Below are 15,784 nucleotides of genomic sequence, written 5' to 3'. Positions count from 1 at the left end.
AATGAGAAGTCATTCAAGGATTTTGAGTAGGGGCGACATGATCAGATTTGTATTCTGGAAAGTACATAACGCACAAGCATGGTAAAAGAGTACATTGGAATTGAAGAACATGAATATAAAGCAAGAGAATATACAAAATAAGACTGAAATAGTTAAGGATTTTAACATGAGGACTCAAGTTAGATTTAGAAGATGGATGAAAACTGACAGAAGTCTATCAAATTCTCCAATTAGGGGAATGGAATAAAGACAGGGCAGAAACAAGCATGTATAGGGGTGATAAAAAGGCCAAGTTGGCTGTAGTGGAGGAGCAGACATAGGACATAGGAGGTTGGATGCGTAGGGACAGACCAGACCAGATAAGGAGGGCTTTGAGGGCTGAGTTACTAAATATAATCATGGAAGTAAAATTGAGCCATTATAGGTTCCTGAGCATAGATGTGAATAAAATGATAGGCTCAAGACATTAGTCTAAGTCTATAAGATTAAGTGGCAATGGTGTTCAGTGTGATAGGTATGGAGGTTAATGCAGGAATAAAGTGACATGGGTCTCTGCTAGGGCAGTTAGTGGCTTTGGAAGTATCTGGGAACCTAAAAGACATCTTGAAGGAAAAACTGGCTGTAAGGAGTAAACTGAGATAATGAAAAGGAGGAAAGTCGAGGTTATAACTCTGATAAACCGGGATAATTATGATGCCACAAGTGATGATAATACAAATTTATTTTGCCTCTGTAAAGCTTTCAGATCATAGCGTCCTGCGGTTGCCTGGGCAGATGGCAGCTCAGTTTATGCAGTACCTTCGTAGGTCGAAGAAAACAAATTGCTTTTAGATGTTTCATGATCTCTCGATTTGGAGAATCAATACGTTCAAAAAGGTACACTTCCTTCTGAAGAATCTCCGATTGCGTGTATACCATACTCACTATGCCAGTCTGTAAAGGAAAAGAATTACTAATATTATGCTAGTCCAAAATAAGAATACCTAAGACTTCATTTTTTTTTTTATTAATACTTAGCTGGATAACTTAAATACTAACATAGGTAAATAGCATTTACTGAGCATCCCAAACATGTAGGTAAGGTACCAGAATGAAACATACTCTCTCTGAACATGGACGATCCATAATTTTCCAAAAACAAACAAAGTTCTATCAGCTTAAAGAGTTTTTTAAAATTCTGTAATCAACAAACAATAGCGTGGCATCTCAGCTCGAGCCCCAGCAGCTCTACTTTAAAAACACAACGCTGAGTGGAAATAACAGGACCATCCCACAGTCTCGCATATTTCTTGGCAGAAACATGTAGAAAAGGATTTCTGAATCCAAGGAATCGTTCCGGGTGCAGGAAGAACTCTCTGGCAGTGGTTAAAGCCATTTCGTCCGAACACCTCCCTGGCAAGCTTTATACAATCTTTCAGTGCCACACAGAACTGACCCTCATTTAAAACATCTCTAATTCCATACTAAATCCTGCAGAGGAATGGGACCGGCTATTGTGAGGAAGGGAGGGAGGGAGGGTCCCCGCACAAACAAACGCTGAGCAATAGCAAACTCACCGTCTCCTTATCCATGAGAAGCACTTTCATGCCGGGTCCGCTGTCCTCTATCATTTTGGAGACGTACTGCTTCACAGCGAAAACCACGTTCATGGTGGCGAGCCGACAGCTTAGCCCCCCGGCCCTTCCCGCCCCCTTTTTTTCTTGCTAAAGGAACCCCCGGCTCCTTGGCCGGGTCCCGGCGGCTTCCTCCCGGCGCGGCGCTGGCTTCCGGGCGGCCGCGCGGCCGCGCTGCCGGGAGTTGTAGTTCCGGGCGCGGCAGGCGGATCCGGCGGCGACACCCGGGGCCGCCCCGCCGGCACCGCACTGGCCGCCGGCTCCCCGCGTGCAGGCGCCGCAGGCCTGGACTCCCGGACCAGCCCCGGCGCTCGGACCCGGGTGCTCCGGGCGCGGCCTGGAGCCCCTGCTGCTGGCGGGGACAGAGGGCGGCGCCCTCCTCGCGGGGTGCGGCGACTTGGCCTAAGGCTGGCGCCGAGGCCGGAACAGAGCTGGCCGCGGTTCCTCCGTGCCATTAACGTGTTCTTGGGGGGCCGTGAAGGACGAAGGGAAGGGAGAGGGCGTGATGCTCCCGGCCGCCCGGGACTCGGAGGGACGGCACTTGGTAAATCACACGCGCCTCTTGCTGAGTAGTGGCCGAGATTCGGTGGCCCCGGCTTCGCTGGGTCATTCACGAGGCGAGCACAGCGCCCCTGCAAAGTGAGACCCGAACTGGTGTTCCGAGGCCCGACGGGCGTCTGAAATTGAACGAGTGTTTGTCGAATGAGTGAACAAAGGGGACGCCCTTTGGGGATGTTTTGGGAGAGGCCTCAGGTCTCCCAGGAGGGCCTGGAGCGACCCCGGGTTCGGCGTCCTGAGCCCTTGGAGTCCACGGGCTCCAGCTCCACCCGCGCGGGTGCGGGGAACCTGCGACGCTGAAACTGCCGTTCAGAAAGCAGAGAAGTCGAATGACTTTCGTAAGGTGACACAAAGCAGCAAATCGAGAGAACCAGATCTTTTTCAGTGGGCGTTTTACTCTGCTTCTTTGTACACATCTTTGTTACCCCTCCCTTTTTAGAAAGTATGTTTTCATTTCTTTGAGGATAGAGATTTTTTTCGCATCCCTTTCACCCAGTGCAGCGCCCCGTACACAGAAGACACCCGATGAATATTTAATGTCGGTGAAACTGTTACAGTGGCATATTAAATAAAGTATAGAGTTTTACATGGACAGAACAAAGACATCGATATACTTATCTAGGTGATCCACGCCAATAATTTTATTGAATGTTGTGCAATAGATTCTGGGGGAAATACCGTGAGTTTTCTTTCCAAATTCCCGGGTACATTACAGGGATGTAAATGTGACTGTTTTGGTGCTTTTGTAGCAGATGACGTGACATCGTTTTTTCTGACTGTATGTTAGCAGTGATTAAAGAGTGGATTAATTTCGTAGAATTGTTGGTTAAGAATTTACTTGAGAAAGCATCAGTTTAGAAAAGTTATTTAATTTAGCTTTGAATTTTTTCAACGCTCCGACAGGGGGAGCCCTTGGATCACCAACAAAGTATCAATAGTTAATAGGCTCTTTGTAACACCGGTGCGGGCTCACTGAGCGATGGTTGCATGAATGAGGGAAAATGCGTTCATTTGGCTGAAATAGATTACAAAATGCTTGTTTCATGTTGAATTTAATCGGTTTTTGGCTTTAAATCTTATTGTATGAATTGGCTGCTTTATAATTTTTTCATTTCTTAAACTAGATAAAAGTAATTGCCATAAGGTTCAAATCAAGCATTCTAATTTGGGAGATTAGTTTATGAATAAATGTCACATCTAAAACTTGAAGGGTGGAACTTTGATTGTAACTTCTATTCATGTCTGATTGCAATCCACAGTAGTTCTGTCAATATGAATATGTGTACGTGTTGGGCCATGTGCTGAGGATTTTTTTTGTGCATTATTCTCACAGTAACTCGATGACGTAAGTAGCGCTGTTACCCTCTTTTTAAAAATGAGAACATCAAAGCTTAGCGAGATTAAGAAGATTTCCACTAGTAAGTGTCAAAACTAGGACTTGAAGCAGGAGGTATAAACACCAGAATCCAGGCTTATACCCAGAATACTATGCTGCAAATGATGATTTTCTCTGTTCATGACACAAAATATATCACTAATAGTGAAATTATTTTTTCCCTTTAAGTTTCAGTTACTATTGAAAGCATATTACAACATCTAGACTCACTATTACTTAATTTAGGAATAATATTGGGAAATTAGATTTTTTTATTTCCTGGTGATGTTGTAATTTAAACTCAGATGCTATAGAATGGTTCTGTTCCTGATCAGAGGAACACTCAAGTGTAGCGACTACCTTGATAGAACGAAAGAAACACTGACTCGAGAGCCAGACAATCTGATTTACAGTGTATTTTACTATATGGATGAGCTCAGAAGTGATTTAAGCTCACTAGACCCTTGTCTTTCACATGAAGGAAATGGACTAGAAAACTTCACTTCATAAATCTATGAGTTATTTTCTGCGTGGGGAAATCATTCTCTTTGTTTTATATCTGCATACTGTACCTGTCTTGTTCAATTTCTGGGAGCAGCATATTAATATAAATCTAACAGGGTCATGATCGCTCTAACACTGGTATGGAGCTGCCAAAATGATGTAAGGTCCAGTCATTTGACATTTCTTAGGACGTGCTCACATTTTATATCTAACTGTGCATGGCTTTCTGAGACTAGCTTGTTCATTCTTTCATTTGGGTTAGGGCGTTCCCTTCAGTGAGGAGACGAGAAGGTTATATCTCCCTTCTTTAGCTCTTGATGGAGGGGTGTGGATTTTATCAGCTTTTGATGGAGGACTGCATTAATGTAGGGGCCGAGTATCTCTATTAATGTTCTTTTGCTTTCTCCTGCAGAGTGTTTAGGAACTATTCCTTTTGGAAGTAAAGTGATGGCATCGAGGCTTAAGACAGGAATGAGGTAAAGGGAATGATGGCCTAGTTTTTATTTAATGTTTAATTTAATACTTTTTAGTTGAGTTAAAATGTCTGAGTTGAATGACACAACTTTCACAAAGTGGTTTTTCTGTGTGGTTCTTAGAGGAAAGTGTCTGGGTCACCTGTGTAGGCATCTAGTTTTTGACACTGGTTACTAGAGGATTTGTGGAGGGTCTGTTCATTCAACCTGCCTTTATTGAACACCTCCTGTGAGCTAGCCATGGAAATATAGCATTGAACAAAGCAGACAAAATCCCTAATCTCATGGAGTTTACGATATAGTGAGAACACTCAGACAAACAAAATAGATAAAATTTTTGATAATTAGGTGGTGATAAATTCTATAAAGAAAAACAGAAAACGTTTAAAGATGGGAAATGGGGTGCGTTGGGATGTGTAAGGTTTGCGGTTATATGTAGCGTGGTCAGGGAATTATTCATTGAGAGATGGACATTGAGCAAAAGCCTGAAGGACGTGTAAGGAATAAGCCATGTGCTATCTAAATGAAGAATTTTCTAGGTAAAAGGAAGAGCAATTGTGAAACCCCTGACCTGGGCGTGTCTCGTCCATCAAAGAGCAAAATGGCTAGTGTAGCTGATGTTGAGGCAATGACGAGTAAAGAGACAATGGGGCACAGTTTGTGCAGGACCCCATGGTGAGGGCCTTGACTTGTATTTTGAGTGAGCTGGGAAGTCACTGGACAGCTCTGAGGAAAGGATCAACCTGGTGCTGGGTTGAGCATAACCTGCAGAGGGCAAAGGCCAAAAGCAGACTAGTTAGGAGCTTTTACAGTCATCCAGGTGAAATATGACAGGTCTTAGCTGGGAGATGGAGATGATGAGAGAGTCGTTGGATCCTGGAGATGTGACAGTATTAGCTGATGGCTTGCATGAAGGACATGTGAGACAGAGAGGAGCTCCAGCAAGAAAGCGGGTTTTTAGCCCGACTAGCCAGCCAGACGAAGCTGCCACTACCTGAGACGAGCAGACTGCGGGAAGAGCAGGGTTTTGGGGGGAAGACTGCCTTCCCTCTTCAATGTCTCCGTTACTACATGTGCCACACACCTGGAACTCTCTCCATCAGCCAGTTTTAGCTTCCTTTTCCAATCCATCCTGTATGCTATAGGAATTAAGACTAGGTTGTTTAGATTGGGGAAAAGCGAATGCTAGATCATTAGCTGAAGGTTAAACATACTTTGCGTTTATTTTATTCTGTAATAAGGATTTGCCTTTGTGTTTGGGTGTTTTTGAAACTTTTAATGGTTCGATGAACTCCAAATAGAACTACATGCAATATAATTATTTCCTCTGCTTTATTAAAAATGCTTTTGCAATCACGTTAATTATAGTACTTTTAACTTAATAAGGCTTGTATCTCTTCTTTATAATTGATGTTTATACCTTCTGTAAAATAAGTATAAAGCCCTTTATTCCCACATTTTTATATTCTTGAGGGCTTGCTGTAGATTGCAGGGAGTTTAAGGATTGGCAGTGGAGCAGTAACTTTGTATTGTTAGTCTGATCGTCGTGACATACTGATCATGCAAAATATCTAATTAATTTGTTTTTCTGATTCGGCATATGGAGAACTGTAACAACACAAACTAGAGAAGATGACAAAGTACAAGAAAGCAAGTAAATGACTATCTAATTAGAACATTTAATTCTAATATTAGCAGAGTTTTCTAGAAAATAAGTTCACTTTCTCAGTGCCTTTTCATCTCCTTTTTTTCAAAAATTTCCCTCAACTCTGGAGTTTAGTTTAAAAACAAATAAAATGTTATCTTTTTTAAACAGAATTTGAAATTCGAATCGAATAATTCTTGATACCATTACCGATCCCCTTGGCACTACTGGACGACTTTCTGTTTAAGGACCTTGGCTACAATGACTGTGTAAATTTAGTGATATGTAATTCACCTACTTTAATGCCGAGGTTTTTTTTCTATTAATTTAAAGGCACATGATTTTAAGGTCCGTTTTTACAGGTTAATACGTCTTGTTTCTGCTGCATATTTTAAGCTCATTTTTTCACCTTTATAAAGATGGAAGGAGTAGATGAGTTATTTTACAGACAGATTATAGTATCGGATTATTGTGAATAGTTTTCTTTGTCACATATCCTTGAGTTTCAAGTAAGCAATGAACGAGTTTATTTGGTCATTGCACACCTGCTTTTGATGAGTTTTGTGTTTTTAACTTTTAGAGTGGGATTAGCCATCACGTATATGTACAGAAATACGATCTAAACTAAACCTTGAACAACTCTTAAATTTGAAACAATATTATTGTGTGAGATTTTATTTACAGATCCATGTTTGTGTACATTGTATTAAATCGCCAAATACGTTTGAAACCCTGCCTATGAAGAAATAGGTTTCTGGTATCATCTGAAAATGTTATAATGATTATATTACTTTTGTAATATAACTCTTACTGAGCTCATGAACCTAAAATGAGAGAATCTTAAGAATTCTGGGAGTTGGAAGGAATGTAGAAATCATCTGGCCTGACGTAGAAATCTCTCTTTCACATCTCTGGCATAGTTTATCCATTATCTGCTTGAATATGTTCAAATAGGAGTGAACTCGCTAATTCACAAGAAGGCTATTCCATTTTTGAAGAGTTCAAATTGCTAGAAATATATTCCTTATGTTAGAGCCAAAATCTGTCTCCTTCTAATTTTTGCCCATCAGACTTACCCTCTAAAAGCTATGTGGAATAAATTTGAAGTATCTTTCATATGAGTGGCATCTCTTATGTTCTCTCCACCAAGTCTTTTTCTAGGTTGTCTAGGTTGTTTATATTATTTATGTAATATGGTTCCTAAGACCTTCCTACCTAGTCGGCTCTCTCTGTACTTACTGAAGCTTATCAGGGTATGGTGTAGAGCAATAGCTGTCAGACTTCAGTGTGCTGGAATAAACTCACCTTGGTGCTTGTTAAAAATGGAGATTCCTGGACCCCACCCCCAGAGATTCTGACTTAATAGCTCTGAGGTAGGGCTCTGGAAGCCGTATTTTTAATTAGTACCACCTGGTAATTCGGATGCGAAAGGTTTCAGGATCTCCCTTTGAGAAATATTGTTTCAACATATAGTACTAACAAATCTCTGAGTTCCTCACCAAAGGGCCTCAGCCGGTGGGAAAGACAAATGTGTGAAATGACCCTTAAAAGGCAGAGCAGGGTGAAATGAATGTCAGGGACCACAGACTGGAGAGGGCATGTTGATCTTTAGCCCAGCGGATGGGGCCGATCTTAGGGGTGGTCTGCCCTGGAGTAGGGGACTGGATCTCTGGGCGGAAATAAGTGTGAGGGGAGGAGATGTGGAAGAAAATAATATATTCAGCTAACAAGTAGCTAAAAAAATAACTATCTGCTTCTAAGGTAAAAAGAACTCTTGCAAATACCCTTTGGGTAGAAAGAAAATCAAAATTGAAATTAAAGACAAGACTGAGAACATTGCATAGCAAAACCTATAGCATACAGAAAGTAGTATTAAAACATAGCTTTAGGAATGCACTTAGAAAACACGAAAGATTGAAAATCAATGAACAAACATTAAACTCAATAAGCTAGACAAAGAACATCAACAATAACCCTAAAAACAGAAGGATGAAATGCAAAGAGATAATGAAATAAAAAACAATCAAAATATACTTGATTAGTATATCTAAAAACTGATTCTTTGAAATACCAATAAAACAGACACATCTTGGGCAAGTCTGAAATAAAGAGAAAGAAAGATAGAGAAGGAGAGAAAATAGAAAAACTACACTGGAGATGAAAAAGGGACACAATCACAGAAATAGCGAAGATTTGAACAGCATAGGGATATTGTGTACCACTTTACAGCAATAAATTTAAAATCTATTGAAACAGAAGATTTCTAGGGAAATACAAACCAAAATGGACTCAAAAAGAGGTAGAGAATTGAATAGCCCAATAACCATAGAAGCCATTGAAAAGGTAGTAAAAGAAATGTATTCAAAAAGGAAAAGAGCACAGCAACGTGAATATACTTTACTCCACTGAACTGTACACATAAAGATGGTGAGGTGGTCAATTTCACGTTATTTTTTCCCTCCACAATAAAAAAAATTTCTAAAGGAAAATAAAAGACCCAAGGCCTAGGTGATTTTATGAGCAAGTTATTGAAAACCTTTAAGGAGAGATCAATTTATTCGTTACTTAGACATTCTAAAGTATGAGAAATAATGAAACACTTGCAATATATTTCTATACGGTTAATCTAATCTGGACAAGGAAAACAAAAAGTACAGCACAAAAAAGAAGAGCTTAAATCAATCTCACTTATAACTATAAAAATACTAAGTCGCATATTAGCAATTTAAATTCAGCAATGGGTTAAAAGAAAAACAGATCCTAGACATCTGCCATACTATACGCTCTGTGAGGAATCATTGTGAGTTTTCTAGTCATGCCGCGTGCCCAGAAAAGTGCTTGACATATATTAGGGACATAAATTTTTGTTGACTTAAATGAATTGAATTAACCAAGTAGTTTAATTCCAGTAACGTAAGTGTGATTGACGTTGGGGAATATGTTCGTTATACGGAAAGAACAAAGAATAAAAAGATAATCTTGTAAGATGCTGAAAAAACTTTGGATAAAGTTCAACTCCTGTTCCTGATAAAAGCTAGTGTAAGCTAAGAAAAGGAAATTGCCTTAATTTGATGTGGGCCATCTATTTAAAAACTTAATTGAACACCATAATTTATTATGAAATATTAGAAGCCTTTTCCTGGATAAGACAAGAATGCTTCTATTCGACAGTGTTCTAGAGGTCTTAGCCAAAGTAAAGGAAATTAAAGGGCTAAATACTGGAAGGGAGGAGACAAAAATCATATGCAAGCAATAGGATTGGCTATTCAGATAATCTAAGACAACAGATGAAACAATAATTAGAATTAATAAGAGACTGCAATAAAATGGCTCGATATAAGATAAACAAAATTAACTTCTTCCTGAATGCCAGCAATAACTAATGAAAACATGTTATGGGAGGGAAAAATCTCATTTGTAAGAATAACAAAAGTATAAACCCAATGAGAAGTGTATAAGAGTTATATGAAAAAATTGTATTTCCTGAAAGACAATTTAAAACATTTTTAGTGAATGAAGAGAAAACACCTTGGAAGGGAAAATTCAACATTATAACGATGTCAGTCTCTCTCATTAAACTCTAAATTCAAATAATCTCAATCAAAAACCCAATGGGAATTTTGGGGAGGATAGGGACTTGACATATGACAAGAGGATATAGTTATAGACAAAAGAGATAAGAAAAAATTTTTTTTCTTTTAAAGAGCAATGGGTAGCAGATGGAGCTGGAAGGAATTACTCTATCAGATATTAGACTGTCAAAAGTAAAATAATTTGGGACTGGGAAAGAGAAATAGATTGGAACAGGATAGAATGTACAGAAATAATCCATGTTTAAATGGAAATGTACTCTATGATAAAGATCATATTTCAAATCAATGGAGAGAAATGGATAGTATAAGAGGTTGAGACCATTAGCTACCCATTTGGAAAATAAAGATAGATTTTCTCCTTGAAACCCTACTCAGAAATAATTATAGATGAATTAACAATAAAAATGGTAAAAATACTACAAGAAAATAAAGAATAATTTTATTCTTGAACTGATAATAGCCTCCCTAAGCAAAACGTAAAATTCAAAAACCATAAAACACCATAATTTTAGACTTTGTCAGTTAGGTATGCATAATAAATTATTAAAGATAAAAATTTTTTAGAGGTGGAAATAAAATGTATAACTTAGAAATTAAATCGGAAGAAAGAGAGAATAAAGAAAACCCAGTCAATCCAATAGAGAGCAGGAAGGAGGGGGGAAAAATGTTATGGAAAAGAAGCCTGAAGAGCAAAAAATAAGGTGGTAGAAAATAACCCAAATATATCGGTAATCACAGTAGTCAGGATAAATGCATTAAACTCACTAGTTTAAAAACATGTTGATTTATTAGATTTTTAAAAAAAGAGCTATCTGTTGTTTATAACATACATATATGATAGAAAGATTTTATTTTAAAAATAACAATGTTTCAAAATAAAAGTATGGGAAAAGATACAGAAAGCAAATACCAAAAGAAAGCTACACAATGCATAAGGCACAAAGAATTAAGACCTAAATGTGGAAAAAAAAAAAAAAAGTAAAACTTTAAATTTTGAATTCAAGATAAGGGAAGAAATTCTTAAACCAAACACAAGGAGCACAGACTTTAAAGAAAAATATCAATCAATTCTACTACCTTTACATTAAGAACCTCTACAACAAAAGTACTATAAACTGAGGAAGGATAGCCACAGACTAGAAGACAGTAGTGTGGGATACATTTAGGGTGTGTGTGTGTGTGTGTGTGTGTGTGTGTGTAGCTGAAAGAATTAGTATCCAAGATATCTAAAGCACCTGACAAGACAGGTAAAATTTTAAATGGATAAATGTAGAGAGAATCTTATGCTTAGTTCACTTGGCTCAGGATGGGGACTATCTGATTTAGAAGCAATTCTGAGGTAAAGAACCACAGCTAAACTATGAGTCAGTAATGGGATCTGGCTTACGAAAGAGGAGCAGATGCGAACTTAAGTCATAGGGAAGGAAACTGTTTAAAACTCTATATTCTCCAGATTATACCTGGAGTGTTGAGTTTTTCATAATTAGCAAATATTCATGTAATTTTTTTTATAACTAAAATAAAGGAAAATGTATGATGAGGCCTCAAATCTGCGATAAGGTGTCAAGTCTATGAAAACAAATACTTAGTACTCAACTTTCAAATTTTTCTTGCTGTTATCTTTTCTCCCATTCTATTCGTTTCTGGAGGCAAGTGCCTTTATTCTTATTTTCGTGGGGTTTATACAAGGTAAACACTTGCGTTTGATCCACTGTCTATAGACAGTCCTTTTTTTCAGATTAAGGAATGAGCAATAAGATGAGCAGCTTTTATTTAAAAAGTGGAGAGGGTGATATTTTGTGCGACTTTTTGAACATTTCGAGATCTCTCCTATCAGGGAGAGTTAGCATGCTGTCTTAGGAGCTGATCATTAGATAAAATGGTGAGTTGTCTGGACCATATCTGATTTAATTTTTGCTAGCTCTTCTTGTTTTCTCATATATGCTTTAAAATAGCCATAACATTTTTTTTTAAATCATATAAAAATTACCTATTGTATTTTGTGTTTGTAGGACGAATATGAACAGTGGAAGAACAGTTTCTCATGATTTTTAAGGACACGGAAGATAGGTTTGCTTCAGTTAAGTCTTACCTGATCAATAATTCAGTTCTAGGAATGAATCAAATGAATCAAATCATACATGAGCTCAGATTCTTCAGTTTTGTGGGTGTTATTAAATTGTTGTGGGACAGATATTTGTTTTATTAAGTAAGATGAGTTAATGATTTTAATCGATATGAAAATCACCTTAGCATATCTAAATTTCATAATTTTTCTTTCTGGATTTACTCCCTTGTGGATCATTCCATTAAAATAAATTTTCTTATATTCATGATAGCTTTATTTATGATCATAAGAATTTCAGCAATGGGAAAATGAGTGATTACATAACAGTGGCTTCGCTCCTTGGAATATTTAGCAGTACAGAAATTAAAATGACGAAGAGCATAGTAACATGGCAAAGTCTCGCAAGAGAACAATACGTGAGCACGGAGGACACAAAGATATGTCATGGGGGAGGCAATATGATGTTCTGCAAAGACCCTGACTTTGAACCCGAAGCCACTGGGGCCTCAACCTCAGCTTTACCCCCTCACCAGCTGGGTAGCTTGACTCCCTCAACCTCCGTGTCCCCATCTGTCCTGTGGGGGTGTTGTTAGCTCCTCTGCAAGTTTTGGTGTAGTGTCAAAGAATATCCACAATTAATTGAAAAGGCTATTAAAATAGTCTTCCTTTTTCTAACTAGGTATGTGTGAGGTTGGGTTTTCTTTAAATATGTCAACCTTTTAAAACGACAGCACAATAAATTGAATGCAGAAGCAGATATGAGAGAGAATCCAGATATTTTTCATTAAAGAGATTTGCAAAAGTGTAAAATGATGCCATCCTCTCACTAATTTTGTATTTTGGAAAAATATAGTTATTTTTCTTAAAATGTTATAAAAGGTTTTTTTTTAATGAATTAATAAATAGTTTTAAAATATCTGTTTTAATTTTAATATGGTAAATATTAACAGCTAAAACCCTCAGAATCAAAAACTCTTTGGGGTCCTCACTAATTTTTTAATGTAAAGGGTTCCTGAGACCAAAAAGATTGAGAACCACAGAGGTTTAATATGACATTTCATCATGTGTTGTTCTTATCAAGAAAACTACTAAAATCAATTATGCAATGAACCTATTAGTACTCTAACTCAGATTAACATTACTTAAAGGCCTATTTTATATTTAAGTAAATATAAAACAATAAAACTGCAGTATTCAAAATATGCTACTTGGGACAAGTCAAAGCCTACATTTATATTTTTGGCCTAATCCAATGCCATAACAACCTAAAAAACTTATGCTAAAAAATTCAGACACTTTTATTCAAGCATTGGAAAACAGATTTCTGGAATATTCTGATAGAGTCCTATTATGCTAAAAGCCAGAGGGATGCGCTGCCTCAAATGTTTGCAGAAATTATTTCTTTTTTTAAAGTAGCTCCGTCAGCTGGAGAACAGAAAAAGAACAAACTTGCTGAATGAGGATGGGTTGGAGTAGGTCCGAACTCCTTTCATAATCCATAATTGCATTGCCGCTGGAGCTAGGAGAAGCCTAAGTGTGTGGGAGATCTGTAGGGCTGTCATCTACATCTAACTCAAAGTGCTTACGTGAGTAATTTTTAAGTTCTAACTGCAAGGACGGTGCTGGTTATGTACGACCTTAATGGATAGCAATGGACATGTGAGATTTTCTGTTTATCATTATACACAGACTACCTCAGTACGATGCCTCTTCGTTATGTCCCAGACTTATTACCATCGGCACCAAAATATGTACATGAAGCCTTTTGAGAAATTAGAAGTGTTAAATGAAAGAGGTTTATTATTAATAACAAATTGCTTAGAGACATTTTAGTGTTGTGGTTTTGGAGTCAGCCTAGTCAAGTCTTAAAGTCTGGCTTTGCCACTGATGATCACGGAACTTGAGCCAAGTTTCTTTAACCTGTGTGACCCTTGGCTTTGTCCGTTGTGATACTTATAGTAATACTTTCTCATGGGTTACTGGGAGGATTCAAGAAAGCAGGGTGCTTATTACAGAGCCCGAACATAATAAAGGGTGCAGTGTGGCTGCTGCTTGTCACTACCAACTACAATAATAATTACACTAATTGTTAATTCTCTACCTTAATGATAGAGGTTAGGAGAGACTAAAGATATCCTGTAGCTTACTCCTGTTATTTACACTGGTAAGTTCTGTGAGCCATAGAGACACTCGTGTAACATTAGATGTCATTTAAGGCCACAGCTAAGGTTCTTATCTCCCCCCACCTATTTCACTTAGTTGTCTGGACAGCAGGGAAAAGACCGAAGTCGGGGGCCTGGAGGAAAACACTAATTGGTCCTCAAAAGCTCATGTTTAAAAGATGCGTATTATCGATTAGTAGACCTTTTCGGGGCAGAAGTTTAAAAGGTGATAATAGCAGAATCAGTAACTGTTTAGAGAAATGAGCTGGTAGAATGTGAAGTGGTACAAATTTTTGTCAGGCAATTTAGCAATATGTGTTAAATATCTTAAAAATCGTCAAATGTTGACCCAGCATTTTTAGTTTGAGGAAAATTTTCTAAGGAAAAGAGACAGAGGCATATAAAAATGTTTTGTGTGTATGGGTGTTCCTCACAGCATTGTTTATAATAGTTAGAAACAACAAGATAAATGCCTAACAATAGAAATTACGTAAGTCAAGTATGGCCTAGTCATAGAATGAAATAATATGCAATAAAAATCATGTCGGGGGTACAAACCACAAATGCGTTCATGTGTTTAGCAAGTAAACTGACTGTACAAAGATCTGAATATAAGACACTAGGGAGTGCTGAGGACTGTGGTAAACTGGAGAGTTCATGCTCCACCTGAAGCCATCACAATTCAAATGATAAAACAACACCATTCTGGCCAACAGAAGGCAGTGTCCAGATTCTGCCCACAGGTTTACCAGCTCGAGAACATCTGCTGTTAAAGAATACTAAAATGTGGGAAAAGTTCATGGTATGCTTTTAAGTGACAAAAGCAAATAAAAAAAAAGTATAGGTAAAGGATGATTCTGATATTTTTAAAAAGTATGTGTGTTTATAAATATATCTCTTTCTTGTCTGTGGGTTGGTCTGCCTCATCTATCTGGAATAATATTTGCCAAAACAATAATAGCAAACACACAGACCTTACTACGTGCCAGGGATTGTTTTAAGCACCTTACTTACTTACGTATGTGAACTCACATAATGCTCAAAGCAGTAAGAGATACTATCACTACCCCTCAGATAGTGAAGCTGAGGCACAGAGAGGTTAAGTAACCTGCTCAAGGTCACACAGCTAGAAAGTACTGGAGGTGGGATGTAGGCTTAGGCAGTAGAGTCTTGACTTTTAACTGCCATGCTCTATTAAAACCCCAAATTTATGATTTGTCTGATATTTTCTTTATGTATTTTTGGTGATTAAAATATTTTCTATAGCAAACACGTACTTGAGAATCAGAAAAAGCACAGTGCGTTATTAAAAGTACACATTTATTGCCCAGGCATGTGCTCCCTCTGGCTTCTCCAATTACTGTTCTCTGTTAATGAAAATTAGTTTGTCTGATTTGCTGGCTGAAACCTGGGCTCTGAGGAAATAAAAAAATAGGACAGGTGAATTTTACGGCAGTGGAGGGAGAGCGCAGCAGTAGTGGTCAGGCTCTGTGGGACGGCGGAAGCGCCAGAAACGGCGAGACTGGGTTAATGAGGGCCGCAATGTGGGCAGCTGTCGCTGGAGAAGAGTTCCGTTTGGGCCTAGCCTCACACTTCATCTAAAATATGGTGTGACAGCCCCCTTTCCTATCACTGAACACTTCAATTCATTTAACACATATTCATCAGACTCCTCCTTGCTAGGCACAGTCCAGCACACAGTGAAAAATTGTCGAAGGAGCTGGTAACACAGTGAGGGAAATAAAGGAGTACTAGAATTTGATCATTACCGGTAAAAAGATATTCTGTACCCT

At 38.1% G+C, this 15,784-nt stretch overlaps 1 protein-coding gene across 4 annotated transcripts in view; it reads right to left on the bottom strand.

Annotated features, from left to right (window-relative positions):
- Positions 1 to 1,795, bottom strand: part of VPS45 (vacuolar protein sorting 45 homolog) — a 49,052-nt gene extending 47,257 nt beyond the window's left edge. For 2 of the 4 annotated variants that reach the window (XR_005648271.1, XM_039841473.1), the window contains exons 1-2: positions 1,557 to 1,764; positions 799 to 933 (exon numbers count right to left, since the gene is read on the bottom strand). Coding sequence is in view for 3 of the 4 variants with exons in the window: in XM_039841473.1 (XP_039697407.1) it covers positions 799 to 933; positions 1,557 to 1,649 (228 nt within the window). In the remaining variant the exon portion in view is untranslated. Of the gene's footprint in view, positions 1 to 798; positions 934 to 1,556 lie in introns of all 4 variants that reach the window. The other 2 variants (XM_039841474.1, XM_039841472.1) reach the window with 2 other exon arrangements.
- Between the last annotated feature and the right edge of the window lie 13,989 nt (positions 1,796 to 15,784).

Source organism: Pteropus medius, unplaced genomic scaffold (genome assembly GCF_902729225.1).
Source record: "Pteropus medius unplaced genomic scaffold, Ma_sr-lr_union100, whole genome shotgun sequence".
NCBI lineage: Eukaryota > Metazoa > Chordata > Mammalia > Chiroptera > Pteropodidae > Pteropus > Pteropus medius.
Note: the sequence above shows the minus strand (reverse complement) of the source record. Positions and strands in the feature narration are given on the sequence as shown.